At 33.4% G+C, this 15523-nt stretch overlaps 1 protein-coding gene across 23 annotated transcripts in view; it reads left to right on the top strand.

Moving 5' to 3' along the window:
* Positions 1 to 15523, top strand: part of LOC114336038 (longitudinals lacking protein, isoforms H/M/V) — a 630205-nt gene that overhangs the window by 431864 nt on the left and 182818 nt on the right. Inside the window, exon 5 of one of the 23 annotated variants that reach the window (XM_050646601.1) lies at positions 14372 to 14631. The exons of 21 other annotated variants lie outside the window; for them this stretch is intronic. In XM_050646601.1, coding sequence (XP_050502558.1) covers positions 14372 to 14586 — 215 coding nt within the window. In that variant the 3' untranslated portion in view covers positions 14587 to 14631. Of the gene's footprint in view, positions 1 to 8553; positions 8833 to 14371; positions 14632 to 15523 lie in introns of those variants that run through there. One more of the 23 variants, XM_050646599.1, reaches the window with a different exon arrangement.

Genomic DNA, 15523 nt, shown 5'->3' with positions numbered 1-15523 from the left:
CTCATAGGACAAACGTTTCCATTCTAAACCAACTCAATATTAAAAAAGGCTGTCCACAATATGTCTGCAACGAATTCTGCAATTCTTTGGTCACGTGGTTCGCAGAGGTGACGACAGTTTGGATAGATTAATTGTTTCTGGAAACGTTCCGGGCAGAAGATCAAGAGGACGATCACCAACTAGATGGTCTGACCAAATAAAGCATTCAGCTGGAAACTCATTCTGCCAAGCTCTTAGAGTAGCTGAAGATAGAGACCAATGGAGAAACATTGTTAGGAATATTGGAAGAAATCACGATCCTCAGTAATGGGGAAACGACAGGAGAGAGAGATGAGTCATGCTGATTTAGTACACAAGTTTACGTGAAATTTTCAACTCTTGTCAAAATCCATTACCTATACCATGAGTGGCCAAGCTCCTTGATAATCGAGTCATTTTTCAAAATTTGAAATTTTTCGCGAGCTGCAATTAAACAATCATGTTAAAATGTAAAAAAGTTATTAAATCTTTCTGTCACTGTTTGGACTACACAAATTTTAAAGTTAAATAAAATAATGGTTTACCTCGTTGATTCAAATATGCAAATAATTCTACAAGCCACCTTTACTAATTCAGGATACTTCAATTCTTCATCATCCTTCCATGTTTTTCTCGGACGGCCTACTGATCTTCTACCGTCTCTCAAAAACACTGTCTTTATCAGTATGTCTCGGTCTAATCTTAACACATGACCTGCCCATATTATCTTAGCTTTTACATATCTTATGATGTTTTCAGTCCATACACAGTCACTAATTCAACTTTGCGGCGCCTTATCCACTCTCCTGTCAGTTCATCTCTTTGAGGGCAAAATATCATTCTAAAACCTTTTTTTTTTAAACACCAGTAGCTTATTTATTTCCCTCTGATGTAGAGTCCATGTTTCACTTCCATATGTAAGTTGAGTTCCAGTTGAGCGAATAACTGACCTACAGCCTTAATTTAGATTGTCTTTGTAGCAGCTTAGATCTTAATAATGATGATAGGGAGTATTATGCTCTTTTCCACTCAGCTATTCTTGCTGATACCTCTTTTTATATGTGGTTGTCATTTGTGATTAGCGCCCCTAGATATTTAAACTCTTTTACTACTTTGAAGTTGTGGTCATTATTAGTTATGTTCTGCCAAACTCTTAGTCTTGGATTTTTGGTTACTAATGTATTTCGTCTTTTCTTCATTTATTCGACGGCCCATACAATCTGTTTCTTCCTCGAGTTGTGAAAACACCTCTTTCACGTCTCTTGTAGATTGAGCGACTGCACCTAGATCATCAGCAAATGCCAACAATAGTTTTGATCCTCGATTGGCAAATCCCCCTGTCATGTCAGCTGTCAGCTCAGATGATATTTTATATTACATATTCTAAGGCCAAATTGAATAGCAACGGCGATAAGGAGTCTCCTTGTTTAAGTCATGATCTTACACAGTCTTTTATATTTGTTGTCAGTAATATAAGACATTTTAAAACACAAAAATTAAAAGTGATTCAGGTACATTTATTGAGAGCCACAAATATAATCCTTCAATGAGCCACAAAGCCACATTTTGGCCACCCCTGACCTACACATAGGAATATTATTTTTTTTTTAATATTCCTGGCATTTTTGTCATATGTGTTAAGTATTTAAGCTATTCTTCTTCTTTAGATGCCGTTTCTAATGGCGGTTGACTATGACTTTTGCAAATTCATCTCCATCCTGTGATTTTTAAGGTATAATGTATATTGATAATTTAACTTAAATGTAGTTGTTAGGATAACTACATTGTTTTACTTTCTTACTTTTCTTACAGATTTCAAATCCTACGTTGTTATTCATGTTGTCTACGTTGTTGTTGTTGTCTTTGTTGTTTTTCGTGTGGTTACCTGTTTATCCATTAGTTGCAAAATATCACTTTTTTGGAATAGCTTGTAGGCATCCGTTTTGTCAAAAGCCGATCTTCTACTATACCACGTTCGCTCCCAAGATAAGCTGGCGGTCACGATGATCAGTGGGTGTGCCGTGTCGTCGCCGCTTGTCATTGGTTTATATTAATTTGTAACCAATGACAATCCGCGACGACACGACATTCCCACTGATCAGTATGAACTCAAGCTTATTTTGGGAACAAATGTAGTATAGTGCAAATCTGTTGACCCTCGGCTGGACGGAGGGTTCATCATGTTAAACTAGATCGGGAGACAGACACATTTTTATTAACCCCTATTATTTTAGAAAGCTGTTACTTTAGAACTATATGACTTAATTTGTAACTCATGTTAAAGAATATGTCCAATCATTTTTCTCCCTTAGCTTTTTTAGTGTACTGGCTAATGACTTTATTTTGCAAAATAAATTGTTTGTAACCTATCTCACAAATAATAATATCTACTGTTACATATTTTAATAATGTGATTTTGACAAGATCTCAATTTTTTACATGGAGAGGGTGAGTTGAAGTGCATTATCACTTTTTGTTTTACGTTGTTGCACTATTTGTAATACTTAACGTTACTATTATTAACAACTATCTGTAATAACTTCATTGATGCATAAACTATTTATTCTCCTTTCATTTGAAAACATTTGGTCATTATTTCAAATAAGTGCCCAAAATAGGCGAAGGAATATTTTCATTGCAGCATTAGATACCATACGAGCTTTATGTATTGTCGCAATTCAACAGAATATTATTAAATATAAACGTCAGTATAACAATCTGATGGTTATGGAATATTAAACCAAATTACATCTACACGCTTAATTTTTCTGGGTGAAATCAACTTGATATATTTTCACCGTCCCTCTGTTGTCCCCACCCCTATTGTTAAGTTGGTAGATTGCCATGATACGTTGCAGGGTTGGTATGTCCAGTTGAAACACTGACTCTAACTTATAACTTTATTTATGGTTTAAAACATCCATCAAGATAAGGTTACTAAGATGTTGTTTCGCGGGGTAGTCCTTCAGGGCACCCTTCTCCCAGGACGGCTCACTAGCATAGTAACGATCTTAATCTTACTATGAATAATGACAATACTATAATGCTTAATTTAATCCCTCTGTGGGCTATTTATCTCTTCTTCCATCTCGGACTTTGGAAGTAAGCTACACGTGAGTCTCTGCGAGGTTACACAAACAAACTTCGTCAATCAACCTTCGTTTTGTTTGTGTATGTAGAAACATTATCTTTTGTAACAACCTAAATTACTTAAAATTATATACATTTTTTTTTCGATACATATATTATACAGTAAGGGTTTTTTCCTTCACTGTACACTATTTCACGCTTCTTATTCTTCGTCAACCATTTTTTATCCACTCTTGAATGTATGTCTCTTTCATTTGCTTCTATCTTTGTCTATCTTGCGCCAATCTATTCCACTATTTGCCTGCCACTACTCTTATGTCATCTACATATCTTTTTTGAGGTCCTCCCATGCTTCCTGTTGTCCTCATTGGTTTCCATTCTTCGTATCCAGCTGTTATCATCATATGTGGCTATGTGACTGTCTCAGCTCCATTTCGTTTTTATAATTTCTTCCAAGATATCCCTGATTTTCGTTCTAAGTCTTATCTCGTTGTATCTAATCTTGTTTCTCAGTGATATTCTAAGCATGTTTCCCAGCTGTAAGTACAAACTGGTAGTAACCATGTGTTATACTGTTATACACCTTTTTTCTTTAACATTTATAGGAATGGAGGTGTTTTTCAAGATATACAGGGTGTTCAGAAACTCTCCCGAAAACGAAGACCGGAGATTCTTCAGATAATTTTAAGACAATTTAACCCAATTCACCTAGTCCGAATATGCTTCCTAAGGGAGCTAGATCTTTTTGAAGATGGCGTCTTGGAATTAGTTGTTCTTAGATATCTCCAGGACGCTTCTATTTATAAAAACGAAAACTGGTACGCTTATTTAATTTCCAGAGATAAATCGATTCCATCAATTACGAACTTCTAGTACCAGTCATAGGCGCCCGTTTTGGGTAGGGAAACGGTTATTTTATCGCATAACTTTTTCGTCTTTAACTTCTAAGCATTTCTGACATTTGATTATTAAATTGTGAGATATTCTAGTACTAAAAGGTACTCTTGCTTTAAGTCGGTAGGATCCACCGTTTTCTAGAAAAATTGATTTGAAAATTTTTCGTTGGTTGAATTTGAAAAAAAAAAATTTCAAAAAAAACTATTTAGAAAAACGAAAACTGGTACATTTATTTGTCTTCCAGAGATAAATCGATTTCCTCAATTGGGAAATTCTAGTACCGGTCATATGCGTCCGTTTTGGGTAGGTCAGCGGTTATTTTATCGCCTAACTTTTTTGTCTTTCATTTTTAAGCATTTTTGAGACTTGATGATTAAATTATGAGGTATTCTAGTACTAAAAGGTACTCTTGATTTATGTCGGTAAAATACACCATGTTTTTTTGAAAACATTTTTAAAATTTTTTTCCAATTCAAAAAACGAAAAATTTTCAAATCGATTTTTCTAGAAAACGGTGAATCCTACCGACTTCAAGCAAGAGTACCTTTTAGTACTAGAATACCTTACAATTTAATAATCCAGTGTGAGAAATGCTTAGAAGTTAAAGACAAAAAAGTTGTGCGATAAAATAACCGTTGCCCTACTCAAAACGGGCGCCTATGACTGGTACTAGAAATCCGTAATTGATGGAGTCGATTGATCTCTGGAAATTAAATAAGAGTATCAGTTTTCGTTTTTCTAAATAGAAGCGTTCTGGAGATATTTAAGAAATAAAGAATGTGCGTGTACTTTGTACGCACGTAAGATGATATTCTTCTATTATATAATAGGTAATTTAAACGAAGTAAATATACTTAAAAGGTTATTTGTACTTATTTTATTTAAAAATCAAACTAACTTTCTTATCTACCACTTTCAAAAAAGAAGAATATCTTCAAAAATTATATAATAATATACTTACAATCATAAAATCTATAAAAAAAATAAAAAAAGAATAACTTGCTTGGGGCTTGAACCCACTTCACGTCTACCGCGCCGTACGAAAGTTGACGGCATTTCAAACTGCACCACATTCGCGTGTACGTCATGTGGGAATATACACAAACTAAACGTTTACACCATAAATTTATATGAATTTAATAAAATTATTAGTTTGATTTTTGTCGAAATAAAATACAACAAAATATAGAGTAAGAAAACGATATATGAGATGAAGATTTGTAGAAAGTTTGTTCGTAATCAGATTATGTAAATTAAAGCATTGCCTACTAATAGGTAACAACTACATTATTTTGTTTACATTTTCCAAATAGATAGGTATTGAAACTATTAGGTATTTCCAACTGAAACATTTAGAATTACGTACCTGCGGCATTTCAAAACTATTTAAAAAGTCACTATAATTATAAATTTGATTTTATTTCTGTCCACACGTCAATAAAAACTAATATTATACAATATTTTTGTTTACCGATAACCTCCATATTGAACAATTATTGACAGATCATTTCAAAATTTCAACACCCAATCAGAGCCCGTATAACGACTAATACCATACTGTCTGTGTGCGCATGCGTGCGGATCAATCAAATTTTACCCTCAATCGATTCGCCGCTAAAGAAGAATATCTTAAAAAAAAACTAGTTCCAAGACGCCATCTTCAAAGAGCTCTAGCTCCCTTAGGAAGCATTTTCGGACTAGGTGAATTGGGTTAAATTGTCTTAAAATTATCTGAAGAATCTTCGGCCTTTGTTTGTCGGGAGAGTTTCTGGACACCCTGTATAATATACATTGTATATATTTACCGAAAGCGGCCCCCATTCCAGTTAAGTTCTTCTTTTAATTTTAGCATCTTGGTTTGGTTTTCCAAGTTTGATGACATGGCCCAGAACATAATGTTCAAAATTTTCTATGGTATAATTTTGAATATGTTTGTCTGGTCTTGAATCATTATTTTTGTTTAACTGTAGTATATTTTTAAGCCTACAGGTACAAGTAGGACAGGTCAGTCGATATTTATACGCTTGTTGTTCCATTCTAATTTCCGAAAAATGCCGTCTAGTGCAAGGGTAAAAAGTTTGGGTGAAATGGTGTCTCCTTGTCTCACTCCTCAATGTTGTTTTATGAGATTCGTTTTTGTGCTTTCGTCTATTTTTATTTTATTTCACGTTTAAATTGGCTGAAACAACGATTACTTGTAAAAGCGTCTAACCGCCATATAATAAATGCCGCGGAAAACTGTGTTGATCATGCTATCATGATCGTTCAGAACTTCCCTCATATAATTGTAATCATATTCGTGTCCTATAGACCATGATCTGGAATTGTTGCTTCCTGACGTTTCATCTGTAACTGGGGTCAGTCTTATTAAAGACGATATGAAAGGTAGATGTAATCTCATGCAATCATTTAGTAACTTACTGATCATCATTTGGCAACTCCTTGATGACCCTATATAATTTAGTATAAATGTTTAAAGAGAACTTCAAAGTAAGTCTGAAATAAATTTCAAATTTACTTTGAAATTCAATACATTTCACAAAAACTATAATTTAGCTCACCCTATTTATGTATAGGTATCTATTATTACTACTACTCAAGTGTTTTTTATTAAAACTGATAATATGTATTTTTGTATGTGTTTTTTAGTGAACTACTTTATAGATTTAGATTCTTTATGTAATAATATTATTTTTAATCTTTACATTTCAAATAAAACTGATTTTTTTAATGTTTAATCATTTAATAACCAGTAAGACAGTACTCTGCTTGTACTATGATTCTATGATAATAAAAAATGACTATCTGAGAACATACAGGCATAGCACACAAAAAAAATGAATATACAACTGATAGATGTTACAACTTACATATACTAGTCAACTCCTCATTTTTTTTATCAAGTGAGTTTAGTGTTATTTGCACTAGTAACAGTAACATGGAGGCCTTCGAGATGTGGGTGTTTAGAACACTACCAACGAGGCAGTATTGCGTAAAATGGGCCATGATGGAGAACTTCTTAACATTATCAAGAAGCACAAAAGCAATTATATAGGACATGTATAGCGGTAAAGACATTATGAGCTCTTAAGGTTGTTACTGGACGGGAAACTGAAGGAAGCAGAGGTCCAGGAAGGAGAAAGTGTTCATAGTTGAAAAACATCAGAAAGGGGAAGATTCTCGATATTAAATCCACCTTAAAGCTGCACAAGATAAAGAAATATTTGTCAGAATGGTTGCCAATCTTTAGAAATGAAGATATATTTTTTTGACTTTAATTGTCTAATTGATGGTACTGATAACTGACATTAAATATCATACACGTGTAAAAATTTGGTATAATGTGTCCTTACCTTTTTTGATGGCTTATTAAATACTGCAGTAATAAAGGGAAATATGTTGGTGATTTCTACGTTTTGATGCGTTTCCATTTGGGTACTATGAGCGCACTCATAAAATTAATTTAAGATCGTGATAGTATTTATTGCGTAATGTTAACTATAACTGCTAATAAATGTAAAACTCTAATCTAGGTACCTTGGCAACGTAGCGAAAGCGATCCTCTTTGTCATTCTTGAAGTTGTCAAAGATAAACGTTCCATTCAGGTATTTCTGTAAAGGCACGTATCCACTTTCTTCAGTCTTCATTCTTCAGTCATTCTTCTTTTTATTAGTGCCCTTCAGGGCGTCGGATATTCCAGTCATTCAGAAGCTATAAAAATGATTCCAGTCATACAAAAGATCGGTTAGTCAACTACTGGAATGACAGTTCACCATATTCCAATGGCGATGGATTGCGCGAGCTGGAATGAAAAACATACCACCATTCCGGTCAACTGGACTTGATTGATCACTGAAATGGTACATTCCAGTGCAGGTTTACATTATTCCAGTAGCATTTTAACGATCGACTGGAATACAAGGCTGGAATAATGTGAACCCGGCATCATTCCAGTCAACCGAGCTAGATTGTTCACTGGATTGGTTCATTTCAGTGCAGGTTCACATTATTCCAGTGACATTCTACCGCTCTACTGGAATGCTGCACTGGAATAATGTGAACCGGACATTATTCTCGATTTAAATTAATTAAAAATTTTTTTCCCTGATTCTGGCCTTGGTTTAGAACTAGAACCTTTAGCCACGTAATTGTATAACTTATCACTTATCACTAACTCAGGTGTCATGTGTAGTGTATGTTGAGTAAGTGTCTTGTTACTTTGCAAAGTCGACGTCATGGTCTTTACAAAGAGACGCTTATTGAATCCGAACGTCTGCGGTCCCTCCGGTGAGTACCGATCCCACAAGGACAGAAACTATTTTCATTTATTAATTTATAAAAAATGAAAAAATTCCTGACCCTGGTGAGATTCGAACTCACTACCATTCGGAACTTTCGATCCAAAGGTTAGGCGCTCTTACCACTGAGCCACAGAGGGGGTTAAATTAATTAAAATATTTTATAGAAAAAATAATTACAAAATGAAATGTTTGTTTATAAACTTCATCTACATAAAATTTAGTTTACCAACAAATGTTTTATTTTAGGACGATATGAATGTCGACTTTGTGGAAAACGTTACAGCTTAAAGGGCTCTTTAAAATATCATTTGGTGTTTAGGTGTTTAAACAAGAGAAAATTTGGATGTAAGTTGTGTTCTCATAGATGTAATTCCAAAGGCAATCTTAAGAGCCATTTATTTTATAAACATAAAACTCCTGTCAATAATTACGATATTAATAACTACGTACGAATTGATAACTAAATATATATGTAGATATCTACTTTGTAAATATAACTGCATTGTAATAAAAAATTATAAAAAGCTTTGTTAAAGATTTTTACACTAATAAGTGCTATCACAGACCTGCAGAAATCCATCGCAATTTAATTTATATTACAACGGATTTTTTTTGTTTATACAATTACCAAATTATTTTGTTACTTTAATTTTTTTTTTTTCAGAATAAGTATTGTATTGTGTTGTACTGTATTGAACGTATAAATAAGCTCTGGGTTAAATTATCGCTAAACATACGCTTTTCCTTTCTGCGCAATTGTATTGTAAAGACAATAATTTATAGTCAAACCGTTAATACGCTACAAACTTGTAATATTGTCTGTATATCACAGTCTCTGTCAAAATTCCACTTGAACCAGCAACCTAAAAACATTAGCCCAATAAATGACCGTTTTGGAGTGTAATTTCCAGGGGCAACTCCGATTTGCATGAAAATTTGGTGGTGATAGTCACCCCTTCTCGGGGGGTGAAAAACGCATGTTTAAAATAAGGCCGGAAATGGATAAACTGACTTATTTTAAGCACCTTTTGATCTATAGTTTTTTACGTAAGTCAATAGTTTATGACTTATTCGCGATTTAAAATGTTGATTTTTCGACAAAAAAACTACGTTTTCAGACCGTTTTTCCCAAATAATTCAAAAAGTAAATATTTTATCGAAAAAAATATTTTTAGCAAAAGTCTAGCCTATAAAAAAAAAACGAAAAAAATGGTGTACCAGTAAAGTCTACAAATTGAGTCGAAGCAAAGTTGTAGCTCATGAAAAATTCGTCTAATTCCAAATCGAATAATTCAACGCGAAATCACCGAAGAAAAAAGCGTTTTTCGGCAAAACCTTATTAACATTTTTAAAGTATCGAAAAGAAGCTTATTATTTGTTTTTTACAAAAGTTTACAGCATCAAAAATAAACGAGTTACACTGAAAAAAAAGTTGGCCCCCTTTTTTTGGTAAATAAATCGTGGAAACCTCCCCCTATTTAGCACCCTAAATGAAATTAATCGTTTGGCTTTACCATATATTTAACTGTATGTGTATTGTTTATATGATCTGTAAGTTTGATTGGTTTGAAGTGATTATTTTTGAAAACATTTGGTTTTATAGTAAAAAAAAATTTCTAAAAATTTTTGAAAAATTTCATTTTTTCAAAATAACTTAAAAAGTATTAGTGATAAGAAAAATCTTACAGAGTAAAAAAATGTAGGTTTTTTTGCTATTATAAATATGCTAATTTCATTTTGTTTCTCCGTAAGACAAAAATTGGTTAAGATATGGCTGTTCAAAATTTGCATACACTCGTGATTAGTGACCCATTCAAGCTTTCTCAATTATAACCCTTTCAAAAATAAGCACTTTAAACCGGTGATACTGACAGATTATATAAAAAATAGTAAGTAAATTGTTTGTAAAGCGGTAGCGATTAATTTCATTTGGGGAGCTAAACACGGCGAGATTTTCATGATTTTTTACAAAAAAAAGAGGGCCTACTTTATTTTGAGCGTAACTCGCTTGTTTTTAATGCTTAAACTTTTGTTAATAATTAAAACATAGCTTTTTATAAATACTTTAAAAAAGTTTAAATGGGTTTTTCCCGAAAAGTGCTTTTTCAATGATTTCACCTTGAAATATTCGATTTTGAATTAGACGAATAAGAACGTATTTTTCATGAGCTACAACTTTGTTTTTATTTGATTGATAGGCTTTACTGATACACCATTTTTTTGGGTTTTTTATAAGCTACACTTTTACTAAGAATATTTTTTTCGATAAAATACACACACACCGGCAAAATTAGCCGAACACGTTAAAAATGGGACATGTTTGATGTCTCGTATTTCATAAACCAGTGGTCCGATTTGAGTGATTGTTTTAGTATGTTATAGCCTTATTATTTAAGAATATCGGTGTAATAATATTGTTGCTAGACAGGTAAATGTCATTTTATACCGGGTGTAACAAGCATACTGTGTTTTTTTCTTAAAGTTCGGAACACCCTGTGGAATATTCCAGCGTATATAAAATATTAAAATTAAAACTCGATTGTAGAATTATGCTTTCTTAACATTTTCTTTTTTGATTCATTTGCTTATGTTGGAAAATAAAAAATTATGTGCTTTAACAACTAACCATGTTTTTTATCAATAAATCCTCATAGTAGGGGAGAAAAGTATGGTAAATTTGCAATTACTCGAGCGTTCTTGGGACCTGGAGTGGATTGTGAAGAGTGGGTGCTACAACCAAAAAAGTTAAGTTAAGTTTTCCATAAAGTGTGGGACTCTCCATTTTTCAATTTAATTTTCCATTTCCACCAATCGTTTTTTCCGATTATAGCGCCATTTATCCATAATAGGAAAAAACGTTGCGAATAAAACTTGCTTATTTTTACGTCAAGGATCCAAATCTGCAATAAAAATTGGGGGCTCCTATTTAATATTTTAATGTAACCCCCCACCCCACCTCCGTGGGGGGTTGTGTTTGGTGCCATTCGGTAGATTTTTGAAAAATATTGAATAGGTATATTTTGCAGTTTTACGATCTGATGTTCATTTCGCAAAATATCGCGGGGTCGTATTTATAATTTTTAATTTACCCCTCTCCGTGGGGTGTCACGAGCCCCCACGGAGGTGGGGTGGGGGATTTAATTTAAAATATTAAATAGGAGCCCCCAATTTTTATTGCAGATTTAGATTCTTTACGTAAAAATAAGCAACTTTTATTCGACATTATGTTTTTCGAATTATGGATAGACATTATATTAGATAATCGGAGAAAAATGATTGTTTCAAATGGAACATTAAATTAAAAAATGAAAAGTCCCCCACTTTATGGAAAACTTAACTTAACCTTTTTCTGATTTCAGCACATACTCTTCACAATCCAATAGGTCCCCATAACGCTCGAGTAACTGCAAATTTAGTATACTTTCCTCCCCTACTATGAGGATTTATTGATGAAAAACATGGATAGCTGTTAACGTACATAACTTTTTTATTATCTCACATAAGTAAATGAATCGAAAAGGAAAATGATAAGCAAGCCTAAGTCTACAATCGAGTATTAATTCTATTATTTTACATATGCTAGAATATTCCACAGGGTGTTCCAAACTTTACGAAAAAAACACAGTATGATTGGTACACCCAGTATAAAATGGTATTTACCTGTCTAGTAACAATATTATTACAACGATATTCTTAAATAATAAGGCTATAACATACTGAAAGAATCACTCAAATCGGACCACTAGTTTATGAAATACGAGACATCAAACATGTCCCATTTTTAACGTGTTCGGCTAATTTTGCCGGTGTGTGTATTTACTTTTTGAGTTATTTGCGAAAAACCGTCTGAAAACGTAGTTTTTTTGTCGAAAAATCAACATTTTTAATGGCAAAAACTCGAAAAGTATTGACTTAGTAAAAAACTCTATAGAACAAAAGTTGCTTAAAACCAGTCAATTTATCCATTTCCGGTCTTATCTTGAACGTATGTTTTGTGACAGTCACCCCTGAGAAGGGGTGACTGTCACCCCCCAAGTAAAAGCAACCAACGGCACAATTTCAACTTTGAAGTGGAGGGTAAGTAGAACCTAAATCCAAATTTTCATGCAATTCGGAGTTGCCCCTGAAAATAACACGGTATCGCCGAATTTCCCGTTCATTTACTGGGCTACATACAGTCCACACAAATCTGCAAACATCTTAATAATTTCATATACAATAATATGAACTGGGTGTCCAGAACCTCTACCAACAAATGAAGACGGGAGATTCCTCAGATAATTTTAAGACATTTTAACTCAATTCACCTAGTCCGAAAATGCTTCCTAAGGGAGCTAGAGCTCTTTGAAGAAGGCTTCTTGTAATTCGTTTTTCTTAAATACCTCCAGAACGGTTCTATTTAGAGAAACAAAAATTGGTACGCATATTTATCTTCTAGATATAAATCGATTCCATCCATTACGAATTTCTGGTACCGGTCATAGGTGTCCGTTTTGGGTAGGGCAAGGGTTATTTTAGCGCATTTTCATTTCCAATAATGACACGAGCCGTCTCACCGTGCCTCGGAGAGCACGTTAAGCCGTCGGTCCCCCTGGGCTAGTGTACATCTGCACTAGTTACTTAAAACAGGGTTAAAGATGTAAATGGCGCCGGAACTGTCCGAAAGGATCTCCCCAGCAAAAATGCCATACGATATTATTATTATTATTAGCGCATAACTTGTTTGTTTTTAATTTTTAAACATTTTTGACTCTGGATTATTAAATTGTGAGGTATTCTAGTACTAAAAGGTACTCTTGCCTTAAGTCGATAGGATACACCGTTTTGTAGAAAAATCGATTTGAAAATTGTTCGTTTTTAATTTGAAACAAAAAATGATGAAAATTTTCAAACAAAAAGGGTGTCTTTTACCAACTTATCGTAAGAGTACCTTTTATTACTAGAATACCTCACAATTTAATAATCCAGGGTCAAAAATGCTTAAAAATTAAAGACAAAAAAGTTATGCAATAAAATAACTGTTGCCCTACCCAAAGCGGACGCCAATGATCGGTACTAGAAATTCGCAATAGATGGAATCGATTTATCTCTGGAAGATAAATACGCGTACAAGTTTTGTTTTTCTAGATAGAAGCGTTCTGGAGGTATTTAAGAAAAACTAATTACAAGACTCGCATCTTCAAAGAGCTCTAGCTCCCTTAGGAAGCATTTTCGGACTAGGTGAATTGGGATAAATTGCCTTAAAATTATACGAGGAATCTCCTGTTTTCGTTTGTCTGTAGAGTTTCTGTATACCCTGTATATTGTACATGCCTTAACTATACACTTAGTAATACTAGAGGCTCAATCCAAAACCTTTACTACTGCCTATTACTAAATTGTAACTATGTATTAAATGTCACAAGATGCTTTATGCCCATCAGTTGGCTGCTTTCATTTTGTTTTCACCCATTTACAATATTTGTAAAAAAAAAATGGTGAAAACCTAGAATTTGTCATGTCTGGCTGTTCGTGAACACAACTCCTTCGTTATTAGAACAGATACAATGACAAATGAGGTATCAAATGAGAGCTTATAACCCAAATTGGTATTAATAGTGACAAATTTGAAAAGTTGCAGCCGTAAGTACTGTTTTAGTGTCGCCGAAATAGTAAAAGCGATATATTATTCGACGCGTCTGAGCAAGAAGAGAACAAATAAGTACATTCGGTTTTTATACCACTTTAGGTTAAAAAGTTACGACCAGAAGTTTGTCAAAAATGACTTAAATTTAGTGAAATTGTATATATCAATTGACGGAAAGTTAGACCGTTAGACGAAGAGTTCAATTGTCGACTTCCGGTTCTGCTGACGGTCACGCTGTGTGAAAATCTGGGACTTACGAAGTTCAATTGCTTGTTGCTTTAGTTGCGATAATTAAATCGTACAGTGAAAAGAATAAAGTTCGTTTTTCGTAATACAGAATGTAGTACTAATACTAGAAATTGTCGTAGAACGTAGGTATTAATTTACATACAATAGCTAATTTTCTTTAGAAGTGTTAATAGTTAGTTGCTTTTTCAGGTTTTCGTTGTATAACCTGTGGCAAGATATACAAGCAAAGTTGTTCCTTATGGAGACATAGGAGGTACGAGTGCCAGAAAGAACCGACATTTCGATGTTGTTACTGTCCCTATATGTCAAAGCAAAAATCTCCTTTATTAAGCCATATGTCAATAAAACATAATTATAAACCAAATAATTTTTATAATAATAAATCCTCTAGTAAGCCAATGTAACTCTACGTATGTGTTTTTGGCAATATAATATTTTGATTAACCTTATATATTGCTTTTGAATTCTTTAACCCTTTAACAATCAATTATTCTATATATCAACAAACAACTAAATTTTAATTGTGAGAATGAAAGTACTTTATGTTACTTACTATCGGAAGATATTCTTAATTACATCAGTCCGTTAATTTTAAGATTAGTTTTGATATTCTTCCTCTTTAAGCGCCATTTTCCAATCAGAGGTTGGATATCATCATCACTATCTTTACTCTATCTACCGCTGCTCTAAAGAGTTCTATAGAACTGCATTTAACACTAGAAAGCCGGAGGGACCAATTTGGCCCCTGTTGCGATTTAAAGTTATTGTAGTTTTTTTATTTGAGGCAATAATATTTTCATATTTTATGACTTTTAATATTGTGATACAAAGCCTTATTTAAAACAAAAAAATATTGTTTACTAAAATTTTTTAATGTTTTTTTTAACAAATCTACCATAGAAGTCTAAAGGGGCCAAATTGGCCCCGTGTAAGTTATTATCGTTTTCTGGTAAATTCGACGATCCTTTCTTTCAAATTCCTGTCGAATGGGTAAAATTATATTTATGTATGTTTATTGTAAATGGTTACCCTTATACTGGTACTGGTAGATGACTACGTAATAAAGATACAATTGTTGGCGAACACAAGTGAACACAAAGATGCAATTGTTGGTGTAGAGGACCAAATGACCCGTCTTTATACTGCAAAAGCAACTTCAAGACGATGGCCTATGTAGGTGTTTTATCATACTCTTGACTTGGAAGCAATAAATGCATGGATTATTTATAAAGAAATAACTGGAAGTAGACTCAGTTACCGTAAGTTTATTCTTCGGCTGTGTGAAGAATTATGGATCCCATACCTTGTCTCCCGAAATCTGGAACTACGTCTAACAACACC

Source organism: Diabrotica virgifera, chromosome 3 (genome assembly GCF_917563875.1).
Source record: "Diabrotica virgifera virgifera chromosome 3, PGI_DIABVI_V3a".
Lineage (NCBI taxonomy): Eukaryota > Metazoa > Arthropoda > Insecta > Coleoptera > Chrysomelidae > Diabrotica > Diabrotica virgifera.
This window is presented reverse-complemented; position numbering and strand designations above follow the sequence as displayed.